General features: G+C 38.8%; 1 protein-coding gene across 5 annotated transcripts in view; it reads left to right on the forward strand.

The window, feature by feature from the left end:
• The window catches only part of ACACA (acetyl-CoA carboxylase alpha), a 238,786-nt gene that overhangs the window by 52,459 nt on the left and 170,797 nt on the right, over window positions 1-15,530 (forward strand). For all 5 annotated transcript variants that reach the window (XM_027870541.1, XM_027870542.1, XM_027870545.1 and 2 more), the window contains 8 exons: window positions 3,369-3,450; window positions 4,946-5,044; window positions 6,301-6,407; window positions 8,398-8,508; window positions 9,193-9,402; window positions 10,567-10,737; window positions 13,003-13,164; window positions 13,407-13,570. In XM_027870541.1, the coding sequence (XP_027726342.1) occupies window positions 3,369-3,450; window positions 4,946-5,044; window positions 6,301-6,407; window positions 8,398-8,508; window positions 9,193-9,402; window positions 10,567-10,737; window positions 13,003-13,164; window positions 13,407-13,570 (1,106 nt within the window). The remainder of the gene's footprint in view (window positions 1-3,368; window positions 3,451-4,945; window positions 5,045-6,300; window positions 6,408-8,397; window positions 8,509-9,192; window positions 9,403-10,566; window positions 10,738-13,002; window positions 13,165-13,406; window positions 13,571-15,530) is intronic.

A 15,530-nucleotide genomic window follows, 5' to 3' on the forward strand; every position in this document is an offset into this window, starting at 1 on the left:
GTTACTACTTGAAGATTTTATAAAGGGTACCTGAACTCACTACTGAGGAGCTGGCAAAATGGTAGAAAGTGGGCTATAATTTAGAGTTGAGCTCTAGAGAAGTTGGCTGTTGAAGCATATTCCACAGAAATAATTAGAGGCATTATATTAAAACCCAAGCTGATAGTAATAGTTAGAGCCTTTTAAGGTTTGCAAGTCACTTTACATATATTATTTTCAGTGTAACCCTGGATTTTCACAGTCTTAAAACAGGCATGTGAGAGGGAACGTGGTGTTGAGAGGTAGCCTTGGAATCAGGGCATATATGCCACTTCATTTCCTGAGGAAGCACTGCAAGAAAAGTGGTTGAGCCCATTCTCCTCTTCATGGGTAGAAGAAGGTCTGGCTTGGAGTTTTCTACATCACTGGAATCATAGGCAGGGTACAAATCCAGAAACAAAGACGCAGATAGAAGTGGAGTTAAATGGGCACAATGTTTGAGTGTGTGAAAGACATTTCTTGAAAGATCTGATTTAGGACCTAATTTAAAGGGTAGGAAGTAAGCTTTCTTCAGAATAGCAAGGGTAGGAGAGGATTCTGGGAAGACGGTGGAATAGGTCAGAAAATTCCCAGCTCTCAAGATTTTCCCCCACAAAAAGAGATGAAATAGCACCTCAGGGTGAATATTGAGCAGTAAAAATAAGTAAGAATAGGGGCAGAACAGGGGTCCTTCTGGAATAATTGGAGAAGATCTGAAGAAAAGTCCCAGGATGAGGTTTGGTTCCTGTGAAGAGTAGACACCTCCAGTCTAGGTCCTAGGTGTGCTTAACAACAAGTGGCAAGCTCTGGGGTTAGCAGAGTTGGGAAACTGCCTCAGCCCCAGCCATAGCAATTTTTACCCCTGGGACAGTGAGGAGTATTGGGTGTCTGAGCTGGGGGAGACAGAGGGAACCTCTGCTGAGAAGGAACTCCTTACCCACCTGTGCTTTAGAGACATGGTGGGGGTGGGGCAGGGCAGGGCAGGGCAAGAAGGAACCAGCACTCTAGTGGTGAGTGCAGAAGCAGTGGGGCAGGCCGCTGCTGGGCGTGGGCACTTTCAGGAGGCTGGGGGATCTTGGTTGTAGTTCCAGGCCAGAGAGGAGAACTGAAGGAGGATCTGGGGCCAGAGGCAACATCCCCCATACTCCAGGACTAGAGGTGATTATAAAAACTAAGCTACCACAAATTAAAAAAAAATGCACAGACAAAGGAGAAAGAATTCAACAATAGAGAGTTACTATGGGAATAGAGAAGACCAAGATTCGTCTTAAGAGGAGGATACTGAAGTAAAGAAACCCTCTTCCACCCCAAAGAGTAATGTCAGATGGTCACCTGCTCAAGAAGAATTCATAGAAGAACTTTAAAAAGACTTTAAAAATCAAATGAAAGATTGAGGAAAAACTGAAAAAAAAAAACCCAAGAAAAACAAGATTATGAAAAGAAAGTCATCAACCAATTAGAAAAGGCAATCCAGAATTTTAAGGAAGAAAAGGACTCCTTGAAAATCAGAATTGGGCACAGGGAAGCCAGTGAAGTTATAAGAGACCAAGAAATAATAAAACAAAATATAAAGAATGAAAAAAGTAAAAGAGAATGTGAAATGCCTCATGAGAAAAACAACTGATCTGGAGAACAGATCAGGAGGAGAAAACATAAGAATAATTGAACTACCTGAAAGCTATGATTAAAAAAAGAATCTTGATATAATAATACAAGAAATAATTAAAGAAAATTGTCCTGAAGCATTAGAACAGGAGGGGAAAGTAGAAATAGAAAAAAATCCACCGATCACCATCTCAGAGAGATCCTATGAGTAAAACCCGTAGGAATATTATAGTCAAATTCTGAAATCCCCAGCTCAAGGATAAAATATTACAAGCAACAAGAAAAAAATTTTAAACATGGTAGTACCACAATTAGACTCACACAAGACCTAGCAGTGGTGACACTAAAAGACCTCGGGTCTTCGAACACTATATATTGAAGAGCAAAAGAACTGGGGTTCTGGCTGAAAATATAATACCCAGCATAATCCTGAATGAAAAAAAAATGAACATTTAATGAACTGTCAGACTTTCAGGACTTTGTTGGGGAAAAAAAAACCAAACAAACCTGAACTTAATAGAAGATTTGCATACAAGAACCAAGAGAAATATAAGTTATATACCAAAGACTAATTATAAGGGACTCAATGAGGACAGACTATTTACCTTTTACGTATGTAAAATGTAAAACGTATCTCTAAGATTGTTAGTAGTAATTGGGTAGTTCATAAGAAAGATTGGGGTAGACCTGAGTATGATAGGACTTTAAAAAGTGAAACTGTTTAGGAATAGCTAAAAAGAGTAATTATTTTATACAAATGAGGTACGAGAGGAAAAACTGACACAGAGGAATTAGATGGGGAAGAGGAGGGCTGTTCTGGAAACCTACTTTCACTGGGAATGGATTCAAGAGAGAATAATACATATATATCTAGAAGAGTATAAAAATCTTCTACATTCAGAAAGAAATAAAATATTAAGGGGATAGGGATTGGGGAGGGGATAAGGGAGGGATCTCTAGAGGGGAGAGTGAGGGAATAGGTCAGAGGGGGTCATAGAAGTGTGTTTAGATTTATGAGAATGGGAAGATAAGGGACGGATCCTTGGAGGAGAGGGAGGGGTAGGTTAAGGAATAAGAGGGCAAGGTAATGGGCAGAAGTAAAGTAGAGGAGTTAGGAGGGATAGGAAATAAGAGATATACACAAACAAAAACAAAGATCAGAAGCATAATCTTTTAGGGAAAGTATATCTGTATCTGTATATTTATAACTATATATAAATATATCCGTGCTTAATTGTAGCCTTCAGAGGAGCGGGGGGAAGGAGGACAAAAGAATAAAGTAAAAAGGAAGCAAGGAAAAGATGGACAGTTCTTAATACAACATGTAGCATTTATTTTATAGGCTTTCTTGAAATGGAAATTTATTGCTATATATTTTGAATCCTCTTTATGTTCTGCTGTTTTGTATTTAAGTTTAAAAATATTTCTTTTTCTTATTGTCTATTTAAGTTTCAGAAATAAAAAAAAAAACAAAATCCAAAATAGCAAGGGTAACTAGAGTTTTAATGCTCAGTATATTATGGTAATCTCTCCCAAGGTTTTGCTACAATGAACTGCTTATTTCTTTTCTTCTGGAAGATTGTGGCGAGTTGAGCACAGAGCAAATTCAGCATTTGCTTATATCCAACTGCTGCTGTGGTCTGTTTTCCCATATGCCTTCAGGCCAGCCATTATAGAGAACAAGACAGTGTGAGCAAATTTTTAGGGCTACTGTAAAGAATGAATTCTACTTTGTTCCTCTGTAGGCAGTGTGGGCTGGATGGGGCCATGCTTCTGAAAACCCCAAGCTTCCCGAACTCCTCTTAAAGAATGGCATTGCCTTTATGGGTGAGTGTACTTTTGTCCCACCTTGCTTTCTGTTCCATCTCTTCAGGTTTCCCCAATTAGTGCGCCATAGATGTAATTTTTTTCCACCTTCATTCTCTCCTGTGCCTCTTCTCTGAGATCTTTATACGAATTACTTTCCTTTGATAAGTATGTCTCACCTCAGTTCTTGTTTTTAATTAAGCCCAGTGTTCCTTATGGGAGCTAAGTTTGATGCTCTAGGTCTTTGGTTGACCTTGGGAAGTGCTGGTTAGATAGTAATGTTGCTGACCCTAAGTCTCACATCATGGATTCTTTGACCGTTCACCATGGGAAAAATGTGAGATTAGACTTTATTTAAGTAGAGATGGCAGTTGAACATTCGTTGTTCTTTGTTGTTTGTCCTTCGTTCTTGAAGAGGACCATAACCTCAGGAAGGTGATGCCATGACTTGCAGGTGAATTGGATTTAAGTGAGGGAGGGATGTACAAAGTCACCAGCCTTGCTTTCTCCTCCAGAGCCATCTGGGTTCAGTGACAAGATATACATCAGAGCAATTGGAGGTGGTCCCAGATAAATTGAAAAAATTGAACAACAAAAAAAAGTTGAACATTCAGAATACCATAGAGATCCATCAGTCAGTAAAGAATTTAAAAACTCCTTTCCCTGATTTCCTTTCCCTTTTATGTATTATCTTGCCCTGTTAGAATGTCAGCTCATTGAGGGCAGAAACTCTCTTAATCTCTTTTTAGGAAGATATGTTTCTGTCTCCAGGGTTTAGCACAGTGCCTGGTACATAATAAATGCTTAATAAATGCTTTTTTCATTCATTCACTCATTCATCTTCAATTATTCATTCATTCATTTATTTATTTATTTTTAGACAATTGCGGTTAAGTGACTTGCCTAGGGTCACACAGCTAGTAAATGTCAAATGTTTGGTCTGAGGCAGGATTTGAACTTAGGTCCTCCTGACTTCTGGGCTGGTGATCTTTCCACTGTACTACCTAGCTGCCCCTCATTCATTTTTAGTCATAAGGGTTTTCCTAGTAGAAAATAATTATCTCCTTTCTGCCTCTCTACTCTCTTAGAGAGAGAGAGAGAGAGAGAGAGAGAGAGAGAGAGAGAGAGCTCTGAAGTAGCTAATGGAAGTAGCAATATTCCCATTTACAGGTGAGGTTATTGAGGCACAGAGAAGTTAGGTTAGTATCGCCAGACTAGAACTGAGGCCTTCTTGCTTTAACACTTACAGTGCTCTTTCCACTGTACCACACTGCCTACAAAGACTATTCACATTGTGTTTTTGTAACTCTCCACATTGAACCTAATCAAAGAGATGATCTTTGATCATAGTTGGTTGGAAAGTCATTATTTTAGATTCCATTGAAAACTTCAGTGTTGGTTTTAAAATGTTCAGAGCAATCTTCTTATACATTTGTTAATTCGGGCCTGAAAATACATAGTTAAGATGTCTTTAAGCAAGTCAAGTTTATTTTCTCCTTCATTCCTTTGTCTTTAGGCCCTCCAAGCCAAGCCATGTGGGCTCTGGGGGATAAGATTGCCTCTTCTATAGTAGCTCAAACTGCAGGTATCCCAACTCTTCCCTGGAGTGGCAGTGGTAAGATGTAAATATTTGTTTGTATCTTGGGGTTCAGGGTGGTTCACTGGGGTGCTAGTTGGTTAAGGAAGCTCAAGCTTTGCCTTATATCTACTGGTTTTATCTGACAGTGAGTTGGTGAATGGTGGCATGTTTCAACATCTGTGATTCTTGACTAATTCCAAGAGTCTGGAACCTAGCATGCCTAGATGTTCTGCTGTGATCTGGAGTAGCTATGGGGCATTTCCAGTCTGCATGACCCTGGGAAAAGTGGGTTATTCTAGATTTGCCATGTTTGTTTTAAAGTGAATTGTAATGAACTGGGAGGGGTGGGGAATCTTAGACTTTGGGGCCTGCCCCAGAAGGGATCTGGATCCCTAGATAACCCTGCGACCAGTTTAGTAAGGCAGGATACCATTTACCCCGCTGTTTGCCTCTCTTTGTTTTCCTTCATGTCATCTCACAATTTATTGGAGATCTGCTCTTCTTGCTTGAAGCCACTCCACCCTTCAGTTGCTCTTTATATGAAAAAAGGATCAATATGCTTTAAAAATGATTTATTCTTACAAAATCCTTTATAGAGTGCCATATAAATTGTTATCATTGATAACAGTTTAAGCTTCCCCTTTAGCTTTGTGTTCAAGCAGATTCTGAGTGTGCTTATCCAGGCTCTCTTGGGAGACTGTTATATCCTCCCCAAACCTGCTGGGTCAAATAGCCAAAGTTTAAAAGAAAAGGTTGAATTTGTTCTTGTTTGAATTGAGAGGCTATAGTGCTCCCTGTGTGGCTGTCGAATACAGGAACATTCAGGGAGCATGGAATCATGGCTCTTTTGAGGCCAATAAAATCACCATTTCCATTTCCAAGGGCCCATAAAGATTGAATTATTCCCTAGAACTCTGCCCCAGGAACAGTCCTAAATGCACAAAGAGAAGGTATTTGCCTGCTGAGTTGTTATGAGAAGTCTCTCATGCTTTTGTTTTGTGTGTTCATGTATTTTTAAAGGTAAATTCTTATCTCCTTGGGCACATTATATGAACTAGTTACAGACTTTTGGTGGAATTGTCCTCTATGTTGACCTGTGTTCTTCAGCATTATGATTGCTAATCCCAAGGACAGAACATAGTTTTAATTTCTTATAAGCTGGAACCCCCGATTGTTTTCCTTTGTGCAGTAGAGCATTTTAGAGAAGGCCTGACAGAAAGTTGTATAAGACACATTTGTTAGAGATGATATGCTTTTGCAGTGACCCTGTGGTTGCTTTTTATATATTACAGGTCTTCGTGTGGACTGGCAAGAGAATGATTTTTCAAAGCGCATTTTGAATGTTCCCCAGGATCTGTATGAGAAAGGTTATGTGAAGGATGTAGATGCTGGATTACAGGTAAGTTGCAAACTCTAGGGAGTGGTCCAGTTCAGCTGCCAAGAATGGGCTCAAGCAGCTGGAGCTTTGAGCTTCTGATGCACAAATTGGCATCAGGGTCTGACTGCTTTCTTGTAGCTGGCTAGGCAAATTTTCATCATAGTAGATTAGAGGGGAGTGGTTCCTAATGGGTAGAGTGTAGAAATAGCCTGTTATACATGTAAACAATTAAAATTATTTTTGAAACGAACTGCTTATCTATACATGACATTATTTCCTAGATGAATGACTCAATTTGGGGAAACTACCATGCTACTACTACTTCATACTTTTCTTAGGTTTATTTCCTTTCTATTCTTAGCTAATTGAAGTGACTGTATTAATAAGCTTACTTATGGTGCTAATTTGGAATAATATATCATTTTCTCTGAAAGACATAGACTCATTTAATTTGTATGGTACTAGATCTAAGTAGAAAACTGGATGCTTAAACCACTCTCCTATTTTATTTTCACGTTAGTTATGCTGTTGCTTAATAAAAGGAATTAACATTCTCACCTCAAATAGAAATACTATATACTGAATTGCCTTTTTTTGTCATCGTTGGCAAAAAAGGGTCTTTCATAAGGATGATGATCTTCTTCACAGTTTAGGCCTTTTTTTTTTTTTTTTAAAGGATTACTCACTGATTCCAAGTTAAGTCTAGCCGGTAGCTATACAGCTCACCTTCCATCCCAACCTGGACACCTTAGCAGCAGCAGCAGGAGGCTCAATAATAACTGTATGCCTCTCCTTTTTCTCTCTCCCATTTACCATCTTTCTATTATTATTGCTTTGATTTACCTCCATGCTTTGGCTGGTCTTTCTCCTCAAAGTATAAAGGGATGAACAGCTGATTTCTGGTGGTAGTTTTAAGTTGTGTGGGTATGTTGTAGTCAAATATTTTGTCAATATTTAGTAAAATATAACATAGTCAAATGTTTGGAATACTTGTGAGATGCTGGGTGGGGGTGGGGTGGGGAATAGAGGGTAAGTTTAATAATTTGGTTAACTGAGTGTTAATCAGAAACCCTTTTTTAATTTCAATCCTTAATGAAATTTAAAAAAAAATCTATAGTATGAAGGAACTGCTGTTTTTTTGCAAATGACTACAGAAAAGAGAAATATATTATGGTAGTTCCATTTCAGTTGAAAATGTTAATTCTTTTTATCAAAGAAAGTATTATCACTTTTAGGATGAAATTCAAATAATAAAGAGTAGGTTGAGCATCTAGTTCTCTACTTGAAACTGTTACCTTCTAGGTTAAATGGAGGTGGGAAGTTTTCCTGAAATGAATGTACTTTTGTGTCTTATTAAATCTATAGTGTAGTTGAATCCCTTTGATAATTCAGTTCTTGAAGCAGTTGGATGGCACAGTGAATACAATGCTGGACCTGGAGTGAGGAAGACTTGAGTCGAATTCTGCCTCACATACTTCCTAGCTGTGTGACTTATGGGCAAGTCACTTAACCTCTGCCTGCTTTAGTTTTGTCTTCTGTAAAAAGGAGATAATAATAGTATCTACCTCCCAGGGTTGTTGTGGAGATCATAAGAGATAATATATGTATAGTGCTTTGCAAACCTTAAAGTGCTATATAAATGCTAGCTATTATTTTTGTGTTGTAAGGTGATTGTGGTACTTTAAAATAGGGGCTATAGGAATTTGGATTAAATATTGCCAACCCTGGGGAGTTCTATGAATCTAGTCTTTGAGTAAATTCTTGATATCACCTAATTTTAGTATCTTTATGTATCTCATCACAGTTGAATGTAGAAAAAATTCTAGCAATATAAGAATGGAGATTAATTTAGGTCATACCTATCTTTGTTGTAGTAGGATGCTGGATTTGACAAACAGCTTGCTGCATTTGAACAGTTTCTATTCTTGTAAATAATTTTCCCTCTTACCTCTCTTCCCTTATACTTCCCACCTAATTTCCTTAGCCTTTTTTCTCTCTTTCTTCCTTCTAGGCAGCTGAGGAAGTTGGTTATCCAGTTATGATCAAGGCCTCAGAAGGAGGAGGAGGAAAGGGAATCAGAAAAGTGAACAATGCCGATGACTTTCCTAACCTGTTCAGACAGGTAGAGTACACTTAGTTGTTTGCTTGGATTAGTATGTTTCAAAGGCATTTGTTATTAAAGACTTTGTAGTTAAAAGTAACTCTAGAAATAATGTAAGGATGCATGTAAAAGATTTTGGAAAAGCATAAAGTGGTCTACCAGGGCAATTGATAGTGATAATGATAGGAAAGAAGCCAACATTTGGTCTACAGGGGCCAGGACCTTGACTTTTGCAGGATTATGTGTGGCTATGGGACTTGGCTCGTTTTCTACTCTGCATTCCTCTCTGCTTACAGTGTGCTTGAATGTTTGTCTTATGTTCCTTTTGATTTATCATATAATCTAGCTGGGAATACAGCCTATGAAAGATAGATATGAAGAAGAATTTTATCACAGTAGCAAAAATACTTTTACTAGAGAGGCAGCATGGTATAATGATAGAGAACTGACTTGGAAGCTGGGAAAATCTGGGTTCAAATCTTGCCTCTCACATAGGGATATGTGACTCTGGGTAAGTCACTTAACTTCTCAGGGCTTTAGGCACCTTTTCTACAACTGTGAATTGTAGAGAAAGTGCTGATGTGTATTGGTAGAGGGAATTTCCTCATCTGGGAGTTCCCTATACCAATGAAATTACAGGTCCTGTCCTGTCCTATTTCCAGCAAAAAGAGAGTCGAGTGTTGTTCATTTCCTTCTCTGTTGTAGGTTCAGGCTGAAGTCCCTGGCTCTCCTATCTTTGTGATGAGACTGGCCAAACAGTCTCGTCACTTGGAGGTGCAGATCTTAGCAGATCAGTATGGCAATGCGATCTCCTTGTTTGGTCGTGACTGCTCTGTGCAGCGAAGACACCAGAAGATCATAGAAGAGGCTCCTGCCGCTATTGCAACTCCAGTGGTATTTGAGCATATGGAACAGGTGAGTATATTCACATGTGTGGGTGCCTATGTATGGGTGCTTGGGTGAGTGAGTATGTGTATCCAGGGGGGTAGGAGGTCAGTATATTATCCCTATGGGTAAATATGCAGAGTATATTAGAAATTCTTTCAGTGGATCTAGAGGTGCTTTATCTTGTATTTTCTTTCTTGTGAAGCAAAAAAATAGAGTATTAGAACTTTGTTATTCTTCTTACAATTCAGTCATCAAACAAATACCTTTGTTCACAAATGTACCAATACTCTATAACACTGTGTTCCTTTGGCCTGGGGGAAGATAGAGGAAAAGGGAGGGGAAATCTAGTAGTAATTTAATGTTGTTCCTTATATTTTTCAAGATATACTAAGTCTATTGGAACCTGACAGCAGATTGTGTGTCTGTTGTTCAAAGACTAGCTTAGCTTAGCTTAGCATGGGATGCTTGTTATCTTGTTGGCCACAAGATGACTTTTTGTCCATGGCAAGGACATTTGGAGGAATTGTAATTTCCATTTTTGGAGGTGATACCCACCCCAAAATTACTTGTCTGTCTGAGTATCATGCTAGAAAGACAGTCCTGTCTTCCAGAGGAGCTTACTTGAGTGAGTTTTGTATTTGTTTCTTCACATGAGTGTAGTCTAGGGTTTAGCTCAATGTCCACCTTCTTCAACAGAGTTTTCTAAGCATGTTTAAGATGCATAGTTTGTGTTTTTTAAAAATCAGGAAAACTCCATCTCAGAAGCCCATGGAAAGCAAAATACCACAGATTGGAAAGTTTGGAAAGTCTGATGTAGTGAATCAGCACTGATTTTCTTTTAATAGATAAGTTGTGTTCTCCCTTTTGCTGGATTCCAAACAAGTCAGATAAATAGTGCTTTGATGGGTTGTCTATTTGTGCTTTGCCCTTATGTAAGAATGTGTGGGGTGTGTCGGGTTACTGTTGTAAAAGTATGAACAAAATAAATCATCTCTCTGCTCTCCTTTAGCTTTAGATTCTGGGTTATGGTCAGAGTGGAGGAAAAAATCTCCCATTGTATAGCTAGAAGTCTTTGAGCCCTTGTATGGCTGGAAGTGCTGAGGTTTTGAGCTAGTGAGAGGCAACAGACAAAGACTGGATTTTGGACATAATAGGCTTCTTGAACTTGCTCACCATGACTTTGTCCCTTAGTGTGCTGTGAAGCTTGCCAAGATGGTAGGTTATGTCAGTGCTGGGACTGTGGAGTACCTCTACAGCCAGGATGGCAGCTTCTACTTCTTGGAGCTGAATCCGCGGCTGCAGGTGGAGCATCCTTGTACGGAGATGGTGGCTGATGTCAACCTTCCAGCGGCACAACTCCAGGTGAGTCCCAGTGCTCCTGGGCTTGAGGAGTCCTCTGGGGAGGCCGGGAATGTGAGTGATAACTGAAGAACTGGCTTTACCAGTGTCTGATAGGAAGGAAGCTTCTCTTAATCAGACTCTCTTGTGGTGTTCAGTTCTGTTGTGCAATTTTGTGATTCATGATTTGTGCTCTTGGAATGTGATACATGGATAACTTGTTTTCCCTGATAAAACAAGAAACGCAGGGAAGTTTTGAAATGCCAGAGCTAGCCATCTAAGAATTAGAGTTGTATTTCTTAGGGGTCACTCCATAAGTGAGGTCCCCAGTATGAGAATGCATGAAAACAAAATGATTTACATTTGATTGTTGAGTAATAAATGGAAACGTACAGAAAGAAGGCTCCTTATGTTTGAGACCAGTGACCCTCTAGGTATTCCTTGGTTGATCTGCTGCCTTGGTTGCATGTCAAAGTGGCAAAATAGCCTGCATATTTCCTAGCAAGGATGACTCATATAGCATCTCTATATTCCTATGACTTGGAGAATGACTCCTGGAAAATATTTTTTAATTTAAATATTCTTTTTTATTATGAACTTAATCATCAGCAAAATCAACATTTCCATATACAAGGAAGAAAAAAAAGGATTGCATATGAAACTATCAACTTCAGTTGTGCACAGTTTGTTTTAAATTGTTATTAAATTTAATATGGTAGTAATGAAATTGCCCAGTTTGTGTCTCTTGAATTTGTTTTCTTCTATGTATTTTCAGGTGCTTTATTTATGTACTTTTCATTATTGTTGTTGCATTTTTTATCTTACTTTCTAACTCTCTACCACCCCACTCTTGTCCATCTCTGGTAGCAAAACTGTTTAGCACATTGGTATGTGCAGGTGTGTCTCATTCTGCATCTCTGGTTGGTCACTTCTCTGACTATGTGTGGTATGCTTCATTATCAGTTTTCTGAAGTCATAGTTGGTTGTTGCCTTCCTCTGAGATCTTTTGTCTTTCTAAATTATTTTCCTTTACATTTTTGGTGATTATTTTGTAAATTTATCTCCTGATTTCTACTCTTCTCCTGATGGTGTTGCCTCTTAATTACTTTGATGTGCTAGAGAAGGCTGCAGTAGCTAACGGAGGAGTTAGGTGCTACTTGTAAACAAGAATAGTCATTCTCAAATGGTTTATAAAGCACTTTTCTCTCACAGTACCTCTGTGAGAAAGGTAGTAGGAGTAATATTTTCATTTTACCAGACTGAGAAAGTTGAGATGACATGGCCATAGTTACCCTATCAGGAAGCTGATTATCTGGGACTCATTTCTGTTCTCTGACTCCATGTTCAGTGTTTACTTCATTATACCTTTCTGTCCTTCAAAATGTGCTCTACAGCATCTAAAGTTGAAAAGGGAGTAAACTTTTATCTCCTTCACTGTGGTTTGTGGGATTGAGAGAAGTGATGGTATTGTTATGGCTCTGACAGATTTACCTGGTCAGTTTCTGAGGAATACCCTGGTGCCTACTGGGAGTGTTGCATAGTCATGGACTTTCTCTTTTGTGTTGCTTTTTCTCATTTATTTTTATATTTAATCTGTTTTATAACAAAACATATATAGAGTATATCTTCTTTTGATTCTTAAAATTGTTTCCTCGTACTTTTTTTATGTAATTGTAATCTATTTCTACCATATACATTGTTATTAGTTTGGAATAGCATTTTGACCTCAAGAGAGAAGCAGTGGCATCTCTTGGGTTCACCTTTGTGATATCTTTTTTTTTTTTTTTTTTAAAACATGAGGCTGTTGGGGTTAAGTGACTTCCTCAGAGTCACACAGCTAATGAGTGTTATGTGTCTGAGGCTGGATTTGAACTCAGGTCCTCCTGATGACTCCAGGGCTGGTGTTCTATCCACTGCACCACCTAGCTGCCTCTTTTAGGTCAGTGGGAATTTGGGTTACTAGAGGAACTCTGAGAGTTAACACAGAGTTTTACTTTGAGTTACGCAGAGAGACTGAATACTAATTAATTTCTTTCTGTAGTAAACCAGGATAAAACAGGGGAAATTATTAAATGTAGTGATGCCAAGTCTACGTTGAGTAATTTTGAGTAAGTATTGATGTTTAACATTTGTGGAGTTTAAGCCCACGAAAAAGGAATGAAGTTTTGTAGGAATGATCAGCAGTGGTTTCTAAGGTGGAAGAATTGTGTGTATACTGTGATAACATCTAAGTTTACAGAAAAACCTTTTGTGAGTGATCTGACACACATGTGGTTTACTTTCCTTCAGATTGCCATGGGTATTCCTCTGTACAGAATCAAAGATATCCGAATGATGTATGGGGTCTCACCCTGGGGAGATGTCCCAATTGATTTTGAAAACTCTGCTCACGTCCCCTGCCCGAGAGGTCACGTCATCGCTGCTCGTATCACTAGTGAGAATCCTGATGAGGTAACTAAAGATAGCTTACTGAAGCACAGTGTTCAGATATATAAATTTTTCTCTGGTGGGGAAGACATAGAAAGGTTTAGATCACTGTGAGTCCCACCCGGTCACACTTATGTGAAGAACTGCTTCCTGGCCCTTTGACCAGCTGTACAGATCTTCCCCCAGGGCTGCTCCTCAAGACAGCAAACTGTAAGATTTCCTGGAAATGTACTAAGATTTTTTTTATATTCACCATCTTCTAACAGGGTTTTAAGCCCAGCTCAGGAACAGTCCAGGAGTTGAATTTCCGTAGCAATAAGAATGTCTGGGGCTATTTCAGTGTTGCTGCTGCTGGTGGACTTCATGAGTTTGCAGATTCTCAATTTGGTCATTGCTTCTCCTGGGGAGAAAACCGAGAGGAAGCCATTTCGTAAGTATTCAGGTGCTTGACTGTATTCATGAAATAATGCATCTCTCGAGTCTTAACTTGGGAACTTGCAAACTTTCACAGAAGTACATTTGGATAGCCAAATTGATGCATATAGCAATGCTTTAGTGCAGTTAGAGCACTGTTAAGCTTTAATAACTTCAGAAGTGTAAATGCTACAAAATTGTGGGGTCATGTCAGAACTATTATATATGCATCAAAACGTTATTCTTTGGGTGATCTAGAGGCCATGTTTACCAGTGCCATACTTTTGTACCCTGAGTAGTTCCCTTTCAATAAGGTGTCGCATGCATATGCTAAGAGCATATGATTTTCTGCAGGGCTCTGATTTACCACTAATGAGTAAGATGTCATTCAACAGGGAGATAGATGCTCATCTACAGTATTCAGCACTGTCTTGGTCTTGGATGATCATATCTGGGCACACGCCCAAATGGAAAGGGGTTCATTTGTCAGGTATTTGCAGATATTTGCTGATGAAATTATGCATAGCACCAACCCTTCGGTTACTGTTGGCTTTTCAAATGGCTGTTCAAAAGAGGTGGACCTATCAGTGCACTGAGTTAAAACAGAAGGGATGAAGAATGCATGTTTTCTAGATTATGTAGCATGTAGTTGGTTGGATGTATAGCCCATTGTACTAGGTGGTACAGTGGATAGAGTGCTGGGCCTGAAGTCAGGAAGACTCATCTTTCTGAGTTCAAATTTGACCTCAGACATTTACTAGCTGTGGGTGGATTTTAGGTAAGTCATTTAACCCCATTTGCCTCAGTTTCCTCATCTGTAAAATGAGCTGGAGAAGGAAATTGCAAACTACTCCATTAGCTTTGCCAAAAAAACCCCAAACGGAGCCATGAAGAGTTGGACGTGACTGAAATGGCTGAACAACAACAACAACAGCAGATGTTTCTGAACTACAGCTTAAGATGTGGGAATGTTGGGCAGGCTGTGGAGCTTACTTAGTAAAGACTGACAGGAGTGTCTTCTGGGAGTCTCACAAACCTAATAAGAAGAGTTGGTAGAAGTGAACTAGTATAGTTGGAACAAGCCTGGGAGGTGGATGCTTATTGTTATCCCTATTTTAGAGTTGAGGAAATTGAGGAAATTAAGTGACTTGCCCAAAGTTAAACAACTTGTAAGTGTCTGATGCTGTATTTGAATTTAGATCTTTTTTTTTTTCTTTTTGGCTAGGCAGTGGGGTTAAGTGACTTGCCCAGGGTCACACGGCTAGTAAGTGTTATGTGTCTGAGGCTGGATTTGAACTCAGGTCCTCCTGAATCCAGGGCTGGTGCTTTATCCACTGTGCCACCTAACTGCCCCAAATTTAGATCATTTTTGACACCAGGCCCAAGGTTCTATCCGTTGAGTCGCCAGCTGCAGAAAACTACACTATATGAGTATAACAGAATATTATTATGCATTAAGCAATTATTGCTATGAGGAATTCAGAAAAACTTGGGAAGAATTGTATGATTTGATAGAGTGAAATAAATTGAACCCAAAGAAGAACGTACTTAATGATATTACTACAACAATGTTAATGAAAAGATTACTAAAAGGAAACCAAACTTGGGTAATTAAAAAACTAGTGTGTTTCCAGAGTATAGATAATATAATATATGTCTTCCCTCATGGCAGGAAGGCAAGTTACTAGTAGGGCAGAGTGTTGCATCCATGCAGTCATTATGTTAGGTGGTTTTCCTTCGTTGTTCTTGGTTATAAGAGAGTTCTGTGGGGGCGGAGTTAAGGAAACATTCATGTTCTAGAAATGACTGTGATGTAAATATAAAAGATATCAATAAAAATATTTTTAGAAAATGTTTGAAAGGGCTTTAAACTGAAAGGGAAAAAAGAAGGTGAAAGTGCTTGATATTTATACCTATAAGGTAAATATATGTCTTTACCAGGCTAAATAGAATATAACAGAACAGAAATAAATAGA

The sequence above is a fragment of the Vombatus ursinus genome, unplaced genomic scaffold (genome assembly GCF_900497805.2).
Source record: "Vombatus ursinus unplaced genomic scaffold, bare-nosed wombat genome assembly UNPS02014797.1, whole genome shotgun sequence".
Taxonomy (NCBI): domain Eukaryota; kingdom Metazoa; phylum Chordata; class Mammalia; order Diprotodontia; family Vombatidae; genus Vombatus; species Vombatus ursinus.